General features: G+C 39.7%; 1 protein-coding gene across 1 annotated transcript in view; it reads right to left on the bottom strand.

Moving 5' to 3' along the window:
* VWA8 (von Willebrand factor A domain containing 8) overlaps positions 1–17702 on the bottom strand; it is a 305200-nt gene that overhangs the window by 126932 nt on the left and 160566 nt on the right. The window contains exons 22-23 of the mRNA XM_019528508.1: positions 3219–3294; positions 934–1069 (exon numbers count right to left, since the gene is read on the bottom strand). Of these exons, the coding sequence (XP_019384053.1) occupies positions 934–1069; positions 3219–3294 (212 nt within the window). The remainder of the gene's footprint in view (positions 1–933; positions 1070–3218; positions 3295–17702) is intronic.

Here is a 17702-nt window from a genome sequence, read left to right on the forward strand (position 1 = left end):
CCCAAGTATTCTTTCCTGCCATGGCAGGGGGTCGGACTAGATGATCTGCTCAGGTCCCTTCTGACCCTAGAAACTATGAAACTATGACTCAAGCTAGAATCTCTGCTATCAGCTGCCAAGTAACATTTCTCCAATGTCACTCTACTATTTCTCCCCTCAGCCACAAAACTAGTATACGTATTGAGACAACTAGACAGCATTATTTTAAAATGTCAGCTTAGTGGTTTGTAATGTCGCAAAGTTATAGAATTGTAGCATTTGGATTCAAAAGATTACTACACTCCCGATCTGTAAAGAAAAACATGATATAATTATTTGCATAACACACCATCCCCATTAATACTGAAGAGGTACTTCAAATACGGTTCCATTTTGAGAAGTGATTCTAAAATGACATTACCTTTCATGTTTAATTTTCTCAGTGACTTTCACTGGATTGCATTCTCTCTCTCCCCCCCCCAAAAAAGAGAAAGAATTATACACATAAAAGATTTCTCTAATTACCAAATAAGAGGTAAGGATTTGCCGAGGACGACAGGAACACATAGATGGACCTAAGAAGATAATTTGGTTTACTAGATCTTTATTCCAAGGGGTAATGAATAAGCAGGAGGAAGCTTGACTTGAGAAATAAAATCTCAAGTGAGACTGTAGGGGTCCTAGTTAGAAAAAACAAACCAACCCCTTTTAACTCATAAAATTAGTAATTTTACAGGTGATCTTTGAAACACAAACATGGTACCTCACAGGCATTTTTACACAAGTATTCTGTGAAGACCTCTCCCCCTTTAAACTGTTAATAACTGACCTTTTAACAGCAAATATTTTCCACTCAGACTCTTCTGTGGTTACACTTAGATGTAACTGCTAAAACAGTGCAACATGCTATGTTTTGCTGTAAATGATAAAAGCATTTGGTATCTATCTACTTACTGGCAACAAGGCGCCTCCCATCTGACAGAATCATTTCTCCACTTTCCACTAAAGTTTTTAAAATACAGGTAACATTTGTTGGAGCTTTGTCTGCCTCATCAATAACCAGGATATGCCCTGACTTGACTGCTTTCACCTAGGAGATAGAAGAACCATCATATAGACACCACAATATAAGGAACTGCATTGCTGATTTATCAGTTCTTTATATTAATGTTGTGTGCTCACCTTCTGCCGGTTAAAACAGTAAAATTATGAGAAGGAAAATGATAATTGATACAGTTGGATTAAAAAAGAATTAATAAAAGGTTGCTTAAAATTGATGGAAAAAATGGACAGTGTTAACACCTAAAATATGGTTTAAGAAATGCTCCAATAAAATTATTTTAACTGGACTTAATTTAAAAATATATTTCCTTTAAGAAAGTAAAATAGATTAATATGGTAACCATATCTTTGAGAAAAGTATTGTTTTGTTCTTTTAGTGAGCTTGAGCCCTACAGCTTTTATTCTGAGAAATAATAAATTGAGATTATATCCAATTGTCATCAGTTTAAGTACAAATAAATACACAAGTGTCTGTATTTTGTGTGTAGACATGAATACAAGGAACTGAAGTAAGATACATGCATTAGTGTATGAGTCACAACCTCTTTCTTCTGTTTTTGATCTACTTTTCAACTGAAAATAGGTCAGTTATATATGGTAGAAAAGGTTTTCAAAACTGAATGCCTAAATTAGACTCCTAATGCCAAATTCAGAAACCTAAATTAGTGGTTTGGTTTTCAAGGGCTGGGATCTCAAGTAACCACTTTGGAAGTAGTCGCTCTCCAAGATGATCATATCAATAGAAATCATTCGCAGTTCAGGATTTTGTTAAATCAACATATTGATCTTGGCAACAGCACAGAATGTTTTTTTAAATCAACATATTTTTGTAAGCTACATTTCGATTTTGGCTGGCTAATGGGGCAGAGGCAGATCTAGATGCTGCAGAAAGAAAAGATTTCGCTTATCATGCCAGGAAATTCGACAAATGATATGAAATGTGGAAATTATGTAACATTTGGTGACTGGTGATTGCCTCGACACTTATGAACAAAACTTGGCCCATAGGCAGTAGCACAGCAGTGTTAACAGAGAAAGGGCAGCAGAGACTGGGAGCGAAAGCAAGATTTAGATATGCAACTGTGGTATGTGTGGAAGGGAAGGAGATGGTACAATAAGAAAGCAGGACTCTTGTGGTTCAAGCAGGGCTAAATGGGAAGACTGCTACACCTGAGAGGGAAGTGAGGAACTGTGAAAGACCAAAAACTACTGGCTGGAGGTGAGTTGTAGTTCAGTCTTTAAGGAACATAAGTAGTCTGAGTCTGGAGTGCATAGGGGAGTGACAGAGAAGATAGCAAAAAGTTGGAGGATAGGGAATGTGTGGGGAATCTGCTTCACTGAGATTGTATGGCATATGTTTAGAAACCAGAAAAGAGAAATGGGGAAGTGTCAGTGCACCAGTCAGAATGAGCTTCAGCTTATTTCAAGATGAAGTCATGGGCTTGCTCCTTTTATGTGGCAGGTATGTCAGAACACCAAATGCTATACTGTATGATTGGTGACACAGAAAATGTAAGTATAGTATAAGTAGGGACCTACACAATCTGTAATTTTACAAAATTGGGAATTGTCCATGAAATCCATGGAAAAATATAAAAACTTACTAAAAATAAAGTGTTGGCTCCCAGAGAGAGCCATCAATCCTCATGGCCACTATGACCTGCCCGCGCAGCCTGCCAGGGTGGAGAATGAGAGGAGGAAGACTGCCCACACAAAAGGGAGCAGCCAAAATGGCTGCCTTCCCCCCTACCCCCACTGCAGATTGGCTGAGAGAGCTGCCTGTTGTGAGGCCCTTCCAGTCTCCACCAATCAGCAGTGAGGAGTGTGGCCACTGAGACCCTTCGGCCAATCAGGCCTAGGCATTTCCTGCTGCGATAAGCCCACGAAAATCACAGTCAGCCCCGTGATCTGCTCACAAAATCAACTACCTGCCTACTCGCTCTGGGTTGATTCCTAAGTACAAGCAGTTCAAAATGGCCCACAGTGTCTTTGCGCATTAGGGTTTGTTGCTGCTGTGTAACATGCCCATTAAAAGTACAGCATCAAGGGTAAAAAGATAAAGATTTTCTAGCGAGATTCAGAATATGTGAACCTTTTCTGAGACCCCAATATAGTTTAACATAATGTTATAAATGGAAATTTATTTTCAAATGCATAAATATAATTTAAATACTGACCAGTGGTGAGTCTTCGTATATAATAAGACCATCTTTAACTGAAGGCTGCTGAGTAAGGCTCTGTACAGTGGTATCTCTGAGATTAAAGGAAGAAAAAAAGAAACAAAAGAAAACTGAATTTATCATAAACTGAAAAAACCCCCCTGAAAGCTCTATTTGACAGCAACACCGTAGAGTTTTCTTCCTTTAAGAAGAAAAGGAATTATAAGTGTAAAGCTCAGAAACAATCAGCTCTCTACAAAAATTCAGGGAGGTAGTGTTTAGTGTTGCAGATTTATAACATACCGTATTTACCTGAATGCAAGGTGATTTGGAATTTAAGATGTCCCCCAAATAATAAATTCTAGGCATGGACAATTATCAATCTGTGATAATTTTCCATATCTAATTATTGGAGAGTCATCTTAAATTAGTTTCCCCCCCCCACTGTGGTGGGAAAGCAGTGGGGCAAACAGAGGCAGAGGAACAGGGGGGTGGACAGTGGAGAAGCAGGAAACCTGACTCATGTCCTTCCCCCTGTGGCACCCCCCCCAGCACTTATTCCCTGTCACATGCCTGCCAGCACTTGCCTCCCCAGCTGCTGCTCTGCCCTCTGTCTCCCCTTCTTTCCACTGCCTTCCCCAACCGATCCAGGAGGTAGGGAGGGAAGCAGGCAGCCTAACCCCTGGCCCTTGCACCTCTTCTACCTGCCCTCCTGCCACTTACCATCTGCTGCCTGCCACTCTAGGTTTTCCTCCCCAGTTGGCCCTGGTTACCTGCCTCACCCTTTCACTGCTTTCCCCAGGTACAGAGGGAGCCCCAGAGCCCCTTCTGAACTGCTTCTGTCCCACACCTTAGGAGGCAGCTGTGCAGAGAGCTCAACTTGGCAGCACCCAGACTTCTCCTTCCCTCTCTGCTCCGCCATCTCCCCCACTGCTCAGGAGGAGGCTGGAAGGAGGAATCTGCAAGCTGCCACAGCTGCTTCCTGTATTGTGGGGCAGGAGAGGGTGATGAATGGTTCTGGGCCTCCTTCCGTGTCTGTGTCAGCTAGGGGTCAGACTGCTCTAGCTGGGATCTGGGAGGAATGGCTGCGCAGGGAGCCTGGCTTGGCTGAAGACTGCAACAGCAATGTACAGATTCCTCCTTCCCTGCCCAACTCCCTGCCAGAGAGGGAGGCTTGAGGAGAGGAGCTGGGCAGGAAGGAGGAACCAACATGCCGCTGATGCTGTCCCTGGCCTGGCTGAGCTCCCTGAACAGCTGCTCCCCACAACAACCAGCTGAAGTGGTCTGATACTCGATTCTAAATGAAGCTCAATGGTGAATGAAGAAAACCTTGTCTTGGAATCAAGTAAATATGGTAGGTAAAGTCATGGGGTACCACATTATTAGCTGCATGGAAAAATTCATAAAGTCTCACATTTTCCACTTTATTTTCTAGGACTAAAAAGAGAACTAAACTGAGGATTTAAAAGACGATTAAACTAATCTTAAAATGATATGGAAATGTTAGTGTTTGGCAATACTTACTGTCAACCTGTTTGAGCCTGGGAAAGGAAGAAATTAAAAACAGAACCTATCTTTCTCATATGGAAGTGTAGTGCACTACCATTAGTTCCATTTTATCTGTGCTTTACATGAAAAACAGTTTCAAAAGGCAAAGAAATCCTATACAGATGAAGCAGTCAGGAATTCATATTGTTAAAGTGAAGCTCAATTAATATTTTAATGGTGATATTCCACATTATTATTTCTCAGAGAAAGCAAGATTATAAACAGTCCTGATGAGAAAATGCATCATCTTTATACATTCCACAAATATATACAAATATATGTATATGATTTAATTCAGTGAAAATCCCTCTCCTTATCCATCTATCGTTACAAAACTGTTTGCTCAAGCTAAGATTATTCATCACTCTAAAATTCTACAATAGTGTCATCTTTAATTTTGTAACACTTTGTAAGAAAACAGAACTTAAATAAGCTTCATATACCCAGAAAAGAAAACATTCTGTTGTTAGGAGTAACTTGTTAAATGGCCAACTTCCAACTTTTAACTGAAATTTAACATCCAAATTTCCTTTATTTAAAACTGCTGTCAGTAGCATTCTATTCCCAACGAGTAATACTTCCTTGTTTGTCTTTACGGTCATGATTGATCTGTCCCAAAGTCTCCTGTGCACATGATAATACAGGAAACCGAGTGAACTATTTTCTTATTTAACCACTTAAATGGAATTTCAACTGGGCAGGGGGTGGGGGGAGGGGAGTTGAAAAAATCTAGGTTTGTATTGCCCCAATCAAAAGGAAAACTCTGAACAAGACTGTAATGAAAATATAAATACTAAATTACTTTTCTGCAGAACAATGCTTCTTCTAGACAAGTATAATATGCAAAATCATTTCCCCACTATCTTAAACCTACTATGACAGTAAAGCAATCTGTTTATTATCCCCATTCTGTCATCATTCCTGTCTTTCACAGAGAACTAATACCGGATGTAGCAAACATCTCAACCCAGACAATGTTGTAGCTACCTTTTTCATTCTTTGATTACTAATTAATTACAGTCTGCTAACTCCCCATATAGTGTAAATTAGTATAGCTCCATAGAAGTTATAATCTTTAAATACAGGAGCACTGATAACACATAAGTCATGCCAACCAAAGACCAGTGCATGCATACAATGGTCCCTGGACAATTAAATCTAAAATAATTCATGGGACAAATGGGCTTTCAGGAGACATTTGAAAGATAAAAGAAGATGGGCCTATTCAAAGCAGAAAGTATACAGACAGAAGGACAAAGGAAGCCATCAGGAGGGAAGCCTGGGTAGAGTGCAAGGCACAGAAAGGACAGGGAATTGTATAATATTTTGAAGATTACAAGTCTGGACTTCTTAATAAGTGGGAAGAGCTACTTTAGAGACAACAGAGATAGATAAACAGTGCGAGGAAAAGATCCCTGCCCTGATATTATGAAAGGGCACAAGGGGATATATGGGCAAAACTGAAAAAAAAGACCAACAACTGCAATCCCTGAAAATAAAATAAAAGAATGCATTTGACATTTGTGGGTTAATCCTATGGCTTCAGTAGGTATTACTCACAACCACCTGACATGACATTGAATACAACAGTCCTTATCTACATTGTAGTAAGTCACACTTAGCATCAGAACTCCTTGAGGATGTGTAACATCCTGGTGAAGACAAGCACTAAGAGAAGACACTGTATTTCTTCATATCCTACATGCCCCCAAATAAGACAAGCACCTTGCTTATGGAAGGCAGAACATAGGAAAAAAAAGATCTTTCCAGAGTCACGGGCAACTGTATGACACAGTGCATCTTCCTGAAAACAGTTTCCAGGAAGTGTGGCATCACTCAGAAGACTGTCTGGGTCTGGCAGCAAACTCTTTAACAATAAAACTGGGTCCCAGACCCTTGCAAGGGCAGCAGCAAGACTATTACTTCTTTACTGTAATTTGTTCTTTACATAAGTCCCTTTAAGGCCTCTATGACCCTTCCAGTGTGAGGAAAATGAAGCCAAAAAAGTAACTAAGAACTACAAAACAACAAGAAATAGCTCCTCATTTCAACTGTGGTGTGTGCACAGCGGTTAGTGTGGATTGGCCATGTGGTAAGAGTGGAGGAATCAAGAAACATTAAAATTAGCTATGTGCATCAATCAAAAGGATGACATCCGCGAGGTAGTCCATCAATTGTTGGTTGAAGTCAACATAGGAAGAGACTTGAAGATTCTTAATGTATGACAGACTTGGGAGGAGATAGCTCACAGAAGATGAAAATAGAGGATCATCAAGGAGGCCAAAGGATTACAAGTGTTGGTCGGCCTTAGGAAGCAAGTAAATAAGTAAGTATAAGTTCCTGTAAATAATAAAGTGTTGCTTCCACATTATAAGCCTCATCAAGATACTACAGACTGCATACAGCAGCTCATTCATGCTCAGCCAGCTCAATGGCTCTTCAGCCAAAAGCTACTTACTGCCTCATCATCAATGGCTGCGAGAGGGTTACTACTGGACTCCATTACTGCTGCTTGCTGCTTCAGGGAGAAATGACAGCCATTTCTGCACCATGTCTACTTGCTTATTGTTTTCCCTGCTTCTATTCCAGTGAAGAAAAATCAGTTTCCCTGCTTAAAACATGCACACCAACACAGGTGTAAGTGGTATGTAAGTAAATATGTTATCTTTGGCAGAAATCAACATCAAGAGAGTTCACAGAAGAAATATGTTTTAATAGGGTACTGGTAACAAAAGAATACAAATCGGTTAAAAAAGAAAAGAGAAAATAACTGCCAATACACCTCAAGGCATCAAGGTAATTGTTATTAAACTTCCAAATCTGGTTATTTCATCCCACACTGCCTCCAAGGAAGCTGAAAGAAAGGCAGGAATCACACTAGTGGACTACCAGTTTAACCCAATCAAAAAAAATCCCAAAACAGGCAATTGTACACCTCAGTATAATGAAACCATAGCTCCTATACTGCAGCTAAGGAAAGGCAGGATGGAGCAAACAAATTGCTCCATGATCAAGGAGAATGAGGATGAAGATGGGGCCACTGGATTTATACAGGGTTTTCAGTTTTGCAGGGCTAAGAGAAATCAGTGTAGACCATTCATTTGAACTTAGAAGAAAAGGAGAGGAAAGAAGCTAGGTCAGGTTTAGAGTTGGACAGAGGATTTTCAGACTAATGAAAGACTTTTTTCAGTTAAAAAAGTAACCCCAAATCCACATTTTTCTGTGACTGAAATGAAATGCCACTGATACACACGCATGCATATATATACATACATACACACACACACACACACACACATATACACATACATATGCATATATTACACACACACACACACACATACACATATTATACACATACACACACACATATATACACATACATATACATATTTATACACACATGCATATACATATTTATATAGACACACATACACATGTAGTGGTGTTTCATTTTAATCACGGAAAAATGTGGATTTGGGGTTACTTTTTTTAGTCTCAAATTTGTTTTGTTTTGTTTTTTTATCAAAGAAAACCAGGATCCCAGATGAAGACAAATGCACATTTCAAAGATGAAACAGAAGGACAAAAGGGAAAGGCATGAGAAAGAGAAGAAGCAACAAGAGAGAAAATGTATACAAGGAAACGGTGGGAAGGAGCATAATTCACTGAGAGCACAAAGGTGTTATGTAACTTCTTTCAACGTGCAGAAGTTCTTATGTGTGCACAGCAAATTCCAGGACATCTCAGTAAGAAGAACAAATCTAAGGGCATGGTATTAGAAGGTTCCTAGGATGGTGAATAAACAGTTGTGAAATCTCTTCTCAGCTCCCTAATCTCTATTCCTTCCCTGTAGTTTCTGGTTTTTCACAATATTTTTATGAAACTTCTAAGGGGTGTTCAACTCATCAGGACAGCTGAATATTTTGTGTAGATATATATAATTCTACTTGTCACCCTCTTGATTTCCTGACAAAACAGACCTGAGTATTTGCTTAGCATGTCTGTCTAATTTTGCTAGGGTTAATGGACATAATTTTAAGTCTCATATAACAAATACAAGATATGCAGTTAGTTTTCATTAATGTCTCTCGATCAACAACTTTATCATGGATTAAATGCTAAATGGAGTTAAATTCCATTCATACAATAATGGAAAGTTAATAAGAATTGACATATGTTTTGGAAAATCTGCTCTAGAAAAAAGTAAGGTGAATAACAATTAAATGACTGAGAATTGGCAACATGCTAGACTGAAAGACTTTGGAATGCTGTAAAAATCCAAGTACAGATTGTAAGACCAAACAATACATGTCTGGAATTCTTGTCACCAAGATGAAGAATTTTGCTCCTGACAGCAAATGACCTAAAAAGTCCTGGTTTCCTAGCCCATGTTTACTAATTAGATACCGCCTCCCATAAGCCAGGCTCTAATACGGACATGAACAACAGAGCCTTTGTAGGTTCATAACACTTGGCATGTAAGATCAAGGCACAGCTGACATAGGGAAGAAAGGATGCAAGAATGTAAAACCAGGTGAGAAAAAACTGACTGACGATTTGTCCTCTTGGTTAAATGAGCTAATTAGTTCTGTACTATTCTTGAAAGTGAAAAGTAACGCTCAATGTCTCGTTTATATCTACCTAGAGACCACCTTCAGTCCTGCCTTTTTTCCCCATGTCAAAAAATGGCAGGCAACAAAATCCAGCAGCTCCTACTGCTCCTTGATTCTTTGCAAGGATGCACTGGTCATTTCTCTCTCCTCTCTCTCTCTTTTTTTTTTTTTTACAAGACTTACAGGTCTATGGCTATGGACAGGCATTACATTTATGCTAAGAGAGGAATTTTTCATTCAACACAAAAAGAGAGCATACAGTGTTCAAGGTGTTTCTTGTGGAACAGAACTGGCTCTTCTGGAAGAAAGTTAGATCACTTCTGACCACAAAACACTCTCTCTTCCAGCATTAACTTGAATAGATGCATGCTTGTCTTGGATGGCAATGATTTCCAATATCTCACAGTCCCCTGCTTTCCCTCCCTCCCTCCCTCTGGAGGCACTGGCTCCATGAAAGCCCACCCAGGAGTGTGATGTCAGGAACTTCTATGGGACCTTACAGTGGGTGCCAGTGCCCCCCAGGCACTGAATGGACCTGGGTAAAAGGGGTGGAGGGGGCATTTCTTCAGCTTGTAACTCCAAGCAGTTACCCCCTGCACAGATTGAGGGGCATTTCCCTGCAGCTGGACCTGTCCTACTGTAGTGTGGGCTCAGCTGCATTTCTTCTGCCTTTTACCCCATATACCTGTCTGGGTTGACTTGAAGGGTTGCATGAAGTGGGGAGTGGAAAGGTACTGACTATTCTAGCCCCAAGAGAACCTGCCTTCCAGCCCATGCTCCCTTCTGGGGTGACTAGAAGTGGTACAAAAAGCAAGATGTATTCTTCCACAGACTGTTAGGACAGGTAGTGGGGGGGAGCACTGTCCTGCAGTCAGAGCTCTCCTCGAGTCCTGGGACAGTCCCAGCCGTAAGAAAATGCTTCACACTCCATGGCAGCTTTCTAGCTGCACCCTGTCTGTGCTGGGGCAGAAGGGGTTTTCTCCATAGATCAACCTGTCTCTGGTGCCTCAGGGACAAGTAGAGCTGCACTGCCTCTGCTTCCTGCCCTGAATTCTGTGAACTTATTAGCACTAGAAATGAATACCTGTTTATATCCTATACCTATTTTACCTAGGAAATATACATGCCTTCCAGCTGGTATTTTAATTGGACCAGAATATTTTTTTTCTTTCAGTTTTGTTTAATATTTACTGTCCCCTTTGACGTGCATGACTCGTATTAAAGTCCTACTTAATGGACTACCTTTGTTAGAAACTGATGGTGCCAGAGAAAGGATAAATAGCCTCTGTTTATTCACTAATTTATTTCTAGATGTTCAAGTCTTATAAAATAATCTACTATAGACAAAGATTCTTTTTGGGATATATTCACTTTAACTAATGTCCATGCTATGTCCACTGAAACTCCTTAGCAACTTAAATGTAAAGACTAAGCAGGTACTAATCAGTGTCAAAAGCAGCATTAGTCCACAGTTCATGTATGGACTGGAGCAAAATCACAACTCATTTCACACAGGCAACCACACAAATGATCCCTCATTATCGGCCTGGATCACAAATTGGAAAACAAGAGAATGAAAACTCCATTTTCCTATTGCCAGTTCTCAAAACACGACGTCTCCTGAAACAACTTTTCTGAAAATGAGATGTTGAAAAAATCTGCTTTGTGGTATTGCACTTTTGGGACTGAATTCTCCCTTAGTGCAAGACCATATAATTGAACCTCTCATATATGCAAATGTTGAAGGCAGTTCAGATTAGTCTACAAGGCTCATGGCTTGGGCACATTTCTTTCACCCTCACTCCAAATGAGCACTTACAAGGCTCTTTGGAAACACTAGAATCCTTGTTTTAATAGAGATTAACAGTTGGCCAAAATGCCTTATTTAACTATATAGAAAGAATCTTAAAAGCAGAGATTCCAAAGGAGAGATTTTTCATTGATCTCCCCCACACCCTATTTCTGGATCTCAATCTTTCCCATACTGTGAGGTATATGGGGTATAATTAGCTGCAACAAAAATAGTTGGGATGGAGGGAGAAACTGGACAACAGAAAGTTCCTTCTTCCCTAGAATTAACAGACAAACCTATTCTGAGCACCTTGCTGATTTTTTTTTCAGTGGAGGAATAAAGTGCAAGCCTGAAGTGCTTTAAAAAGTATTGGTAATGTCTAAATGGGTTTATGTTTCCTCTGCAGTTGCTAGCTCCCTTCCATCCAGAATGTTGCTATGGGAAGTATCTGAGTGGTTCTTATCAATTTTATAATCAGTTTAGGCTTAGGTAAAAGTGAAACAAGCAAAAACAATACTTTAAGATACAAGATGAGACGGTGGGAATTTTATAGCCAATTCTAGGATATCTTGCCAGGAATCCAGAAGAGATGGAATAAACATCTCAGGCTGTCTTGAAACCAGCAGAAGAATTCTGTACAAACTCTTGCGCAGTCTGAGAGCATGAAAGGCTAAGACAGTATTTTTCAAAAACTGACCTACATTTTTAAGAGACTTCACTTTGTTATCAAACTCAGGTACAATGAACTCAGATTCAGGTTGCCATAACTAAAAATCCTGCCTATTGGGTAAAAATGATAGCTGTCTTCAGCTTAAGGTGATTAAGTTAACTATTGCATCTTCCTTTTTTTTTTTTTTTCAAATCATGTGTTTTAAACAAGGAGGGAAGGGAAAAAGCAAAGAACTTGGTTTGGTCATCTACTGAGCCAGAATGCACCTTCCCACTGTTCTTGGTTCTGCTTCCAGGGTTAAAAATAGTCTCATTCTTCTCACAAGAGGGCATCTGGAGGAATATTTATTGGCATAAGGACCATTCTGAGTAGTCTACCCACTGTTAGCTTAGACTTCCCTCTATTTTAAATTCTATGTCCCCGTTTTTCTCGATTATCCTGATGAGGGGTAGGAGAGACCTTACTGTAAGGAAAGAATCTGCATTACTTCTAAATTTACATTCAAACTTTCTGTGCATCTCAGCCCCCATGCTGCTTGATTTCATCTTGATAGTTTTTTCACTCTGAAATACCTGAGGAGCTAAGAAATCTTCTGTCTTCTCTAGTAAGTTGATATTCTGGAGCTTTTAGGACTGGAGTCACATCTTCTGTGTATAATGGTAATTGCTGGCCTATTTTCACTATTTCAAACAAACATGCGTTTCTGAAATCCACAAAAGTATTGTGGTAAAAATTACTTCTCACTGAGTGCATCTACACAAGACACTTTACTGTGGAGTTGCCTAACTAGCTCCACCATAAAGTGTCACCCATCTACACAAGTGGTGCTATTAGGCCAGAGTAAATTAATTATCTCTGCCATAGGACTGTCCAATACAAGTAGAGTTATTTACTCTGCCACAACATACATGTAGATGGTGACTGATGCTGTCAGGGGCACAAGGGTGCCTACTGGTTAGCCCCTCAGTGTAGCATCCTCAGACTATAGGGGTGTACAAAACAGGCCCTTTTCAATTTGGATTCAGATTCGGCCCAAATCAGGGACAGTGATTTGATTAGTTGATTTGGATCACAATCCCTGATTCGATTCAGCTGAATCCGAATCTGAAGATTCAATGCTGATTCGGAGAATCAGTGATTCGGACATAGACGCAGCTTTAAATGTTTTTTGTACATACCTCAAGGTACCCCCCCCCATGCTCTCTGGCAGACACGGAAGTGGACTGGAAATACTTCTGGTCCACTTCTGGGTCTGCTGCCAGTGTGCTGGGGACCCCCCTTGCACTCCTGTGGGATATGCTCCATCTGCCCCACCACTGCAGCATTCATGAGCTGCCTGCTACCTACAGGTATGTAGAAAAAATATTTAAAGTTGTGTCTATGTCCGAATCACTGAATCTTTCCGAATCTCTCCAAATCAATTTGGAGGGTTCTGATTTGATTTGGAGAAATTAAAGAGTCTCCTGATTTGATTCAGATATTCGGCCACCGAATTGGACTGAATCTCCGCCAAATCAAATCAGTGACCAAAGCTTTGCACAGCCCTATCAGCCAGCTCCTCTGCAGCACACTGAGCTGGGAAAGTGTAGCCCCCAGGCTGGGAGGCTGACCCTATGGACCCCCTGTCAGTCAGGGCTCCACAGCCCTGTCTCAACATGCTGCAGTCCTAGTTGCATGTGTGAATGCTGTGCCCAGGAGCAAAAAATTCTTGTCCAAACTGCCATGGAGTTTATTATGTCACATCAATATTCATGTGTAGACACGCCCAGTATGAGTACAGGTGGCAGAAACTGAAAAGATACTACACAGTTCAATCAAATTTGAGTTATTATCAGTGGTCTTTTAGAAGGAAATTACATTGTCACACAATTTAAAAGCAACATAATCATAGTCTCTCCTAACTGCTAATTCCTTAAATTTGGGAAAATGGCATTCTACAACTTCTGCACTGTGTGCAAGAACACACTTCACTTACTACACAGTTACATCAGCTTTAGAGGAAAGTGAAATTATCAGGCTTTCTATCCTAATTTTATTTTTGCATGACAGATGCACATAAAAGAAAATGCCAGCTGAATTCAACTTCTAAAAAATAAATGAGTTAGCTTCCCAACACCTAGAAACTGACATTCAGACTCAAACGTACAGATTATGAAAAACTAGATTATGAATAGTTTATGACACAGGAAGCACTAGCTTGGACGAATTTTTAGAAAACCTGCATTGCAACATTCCAGTGACTGAAAATGAGCAAAGTGTTTACAACTTCCAGTGCTCTTTAAAGGAAATGGTATACAAATACTTCTTTGTTAATGTTTATTTCTCATCCCATACCTTGCATAGCAAAGAATAAAGTGCAATTTTAGCTAATTTGTTCAATGATGTATGGAAAAGCTAATGTTTTAGATATGTATTTCTATTACTCAAGGATATAACAAAGCCCAGTTACTTATTCTGTATGTCTGCACAGTGAACATCAACTCCATTTCAATTGGTCCATCCTTGCTCAATATTTTCTCCTTATTTCTGTACAAGTCTATAAATGCACAATATTTATGCACTTATAAATGCACATAAAATATGAAGAGACAATAATTGAAAAAATTCTTGTGGTTGTAAAAGATAGTGAAATAGGTTTTTTGTGACTGACTCTACAATAATCTGCAGATATATTTTGACATTTAAATTACCCCGTTATCCTAAGTTCTTGTTACTCTATAAGAGAACAAATGACAAACATCTACTTCAAGGCCAGATACATCTTAATTTTAGTGTATTAGCTGCCGTTTCACATTTTGGTCCCTTAAAGCTCTTTTTTCTTAAAGCAACTTTTCAAAGTTAAAAGTAAAATTCTGAAGTCAATAAAATTTAAAGGGTAATTTTAAATGATCCCAGTTGGGAAAGCAGATAATTAGATTGTATAATGATTATGTGATCTGTAAGGAACGGAAAGAAAATCAACATCATAAGATTAACACACAATTTGTACTAAGTGTTGCTTGTAGGGATACCAAAAGCTTATTTTCCCACCCTAGCCCTACCATTCATTAGATTGTTAAAGATCTCAAAATAATTATGTTTATTTTGAAAAGGATAACAGGATAAAATCAATCTTTTTTTTTTTTTTTACTGGCACACTACAATACTTTATCAGTGAATGGGAGCAGGTATAATATGCTCTATATAGCTTTCAAAGCAGGACATATCATTTCTTTAATAGGTAATGACTCAAAACAAATATATGTGGTACAATGCAGAGATGTAGTAGCATAACTGATTCTCCATAAAAAGAATGAGGGCACAAAAATTGGAAAGACCAGCAATAGTTTAAGGGCAGTAGTATCCAACATTTTGGCTCCATGGTCCACATAAAAAATGGTGCCCTGGCCCTGGCTGTGACCCCAAGTGCAGGGCCATGTCATCTGGCGCACAGCAGGAGAGGGGTGGTTAATTGTTACTGCTTCCTCCATCAATAAATCTCTGGATCCATGGAGAATCCTGTTGGAAGTGGTGCAACAAGCAGCACTGGCACCTGGGGCAAAACCTTCAGGAGAGCAGGGGGAGGGGAAGAGAGGGCACATGATTCTGAAAGGACAGTTGGAGGGGGTACAGCTGGAGTGTGTGTGGGGGGTGGGGGCTGGTACAGCAGTCTTACCCATGCTAGGAACTCCTAAACAGTCCCCAGCTGAACTCTGCAAGCCCCAGCTGTTGCTTTTAAAGCAGCAGCAGGGATGGGGTCTGTTTGGAGCTCCCAGCATGGGTATGCTGTCAGGACACTGACTTTGCAGGGATGGGGGATGATTCTGGGACCCCTTTTAACTTGGTGCCTGGCACAAGTGTCCCTCTCACCCACCCCTAGTTATGCTACAGGGTTCCATGAGCTGGAGGTTGAGCACTGGTGGTTTAGGGAAAACCCTTCTAAAATAACAGCAGAGTAGTCATCAAGTAACCACTAGCACTTCTATGTCGACCAAGTATTACTATTTTGTTACCAGTGATAAACAGGGATCCAGGTTTTCTCTTATGAAAAAAATCCCCAATTTTCAGATTAAAAAAAGTAACTCCAAATTCACATTTTTCTGTGATCAAAATGAAACGTTACTAATATATAGTTAGATAGAAATATATCTATTGTAGCCCAGGTAACTCGGGTATATATATTCCCCTTCTCCAGTTGAAGGGAATTGTTAGCTGGCAGGTGTGCTGTGGGGGAACTGCAGACCGCTCAGTTTCCCTCTGTCCCTATAGAACCAGACCAGGACAGTCAGGGGACTTAACTATATACACATTTATTTACATTAACTTATCACAAGGAAAAGAAACATGGATATAAACATATGTACTATATATATGTTTATATATATGATATCTAAACAAATAACATAAAAATTCCCTCTAGGTAAATGCTTTAAAACCTTGCACCAGTTCTCCAGATACAGGTAAGTATCTGATCTGAAACAGATAAACCCCAAAATAAACATAGATAGCCAACAGATAAACAATAGATAAGTATTGGCTCCACCAATCAAAACAGCAAGATTTCAAGCCTGGGACTCAACCCAGGCTCCAAAAGACAAATCTGCCACACTACATATTAGTGGTATTTCATTTTGACCTCAGAAAAATGTGGATTTGGGGTGTTTTCTTCATCCGAAAATTGGGGATTTTTATCAGAGAAAACCTGGATCCCTGGTGATAAAATGGAGTATGTCAAATCACTTACCAACATAAACACTACATACTTCAATACTTACACATTAATGGTTAAAAAAGTGAATCAAGTTTTTCTAAACTATAACCAAAAGACAACAAAGAAAGAACTAAAATCTAAACTGCTTAATTAAAAGGGACTCTCTTTCCAGGCCTGCTATTATAGGGTTCTTCTCTTCTAGTTCCATAAAGAAATGCTGTAGTCTATAACAACACCTACAAATATCAGCCTTTCAGGTCAGAGCAGAGGCAGCAACTGTGGCCCTGGATACATAACACATTTACACAAGTAATAGGTTTATATGCCACAGTAAAAAAAGGAGAAGAGAGATGATATACAGCCATGCTCTGATGCAACTTAAATCTGATGTAGAATTACCTCAGGAAAAAGCAGGGCTGGATGTATGCTAGCATACTGGCGTAAGTACCATGTGCTTACCCTGGGGTTCCTTGCTCAAGCTCACCTGGACAGATGACCTCTGATTTCTGGAGCAATTTATGCCTGTTTTAAAAAGTTCACTAAAACAGCGGTGTTGTGTCCTGGTCCTAGGTCTTGAACAATGAAAACTCTCCCCTTTGCTACCGCAGGGCCAGAACTTTGAAGCCAGCTCTAACTTCCTGAGCGCCAATCCATTTCAGTATATCGGATTAGTATTTTAATGGCAAGCCTTCCCCATGTGTGCACATGCACACGTCTGCATGGGTTTGATGTTCTGTTCAGATTAGAACAGATCCAACAGACTTGCATTGCAAGACTAGGCTGTGTTGCTGTGTTGTGTACACTCCATTTTTTCTTTAGTAATAGAAATACTGAAAAATCTAGTTCAACATGTAGACTGTTGGTCATCTGTGGTTCAGTCTGTTAAAATATATTCAAAGGACTGGGTATACAGTGGGAAGGATACCCACCCAGGGACACTGCTGCTTATTTGGGAAGGAAGGTCAATTACCTTAATAATAAGATTCTGAAGAATGAAGCATGCAGTGCTTTATGCTTCAAATGAGCTCATATGAAGAAGCTATGAGAACCAAAATCCTTGATGACATTTTAATTAGTGTTAGAAATATTATTAAAAATGTATAATGAATAGAGTGTTGTTAGAACTGCACAGTTTGTATCTCGTACCTGATACAAAGAAACACCACCAAGGACATCTCGCTAATTT

Source organism: Crocodylus porosus, unplaced genomic scaffold (genome assembly GCF_001723895.1).
Source record: "Crocodylus porosus isolate Cpor-Errol unplaced genomic scaffold, CroPor_comp1, whole genome shotgun sequence".
Lineage (NCBI taxonomy): Eukaryota > Metazoa > Chordata > Crocodylia > Crocodylidae > Crocodylus > Crocodylus porosus.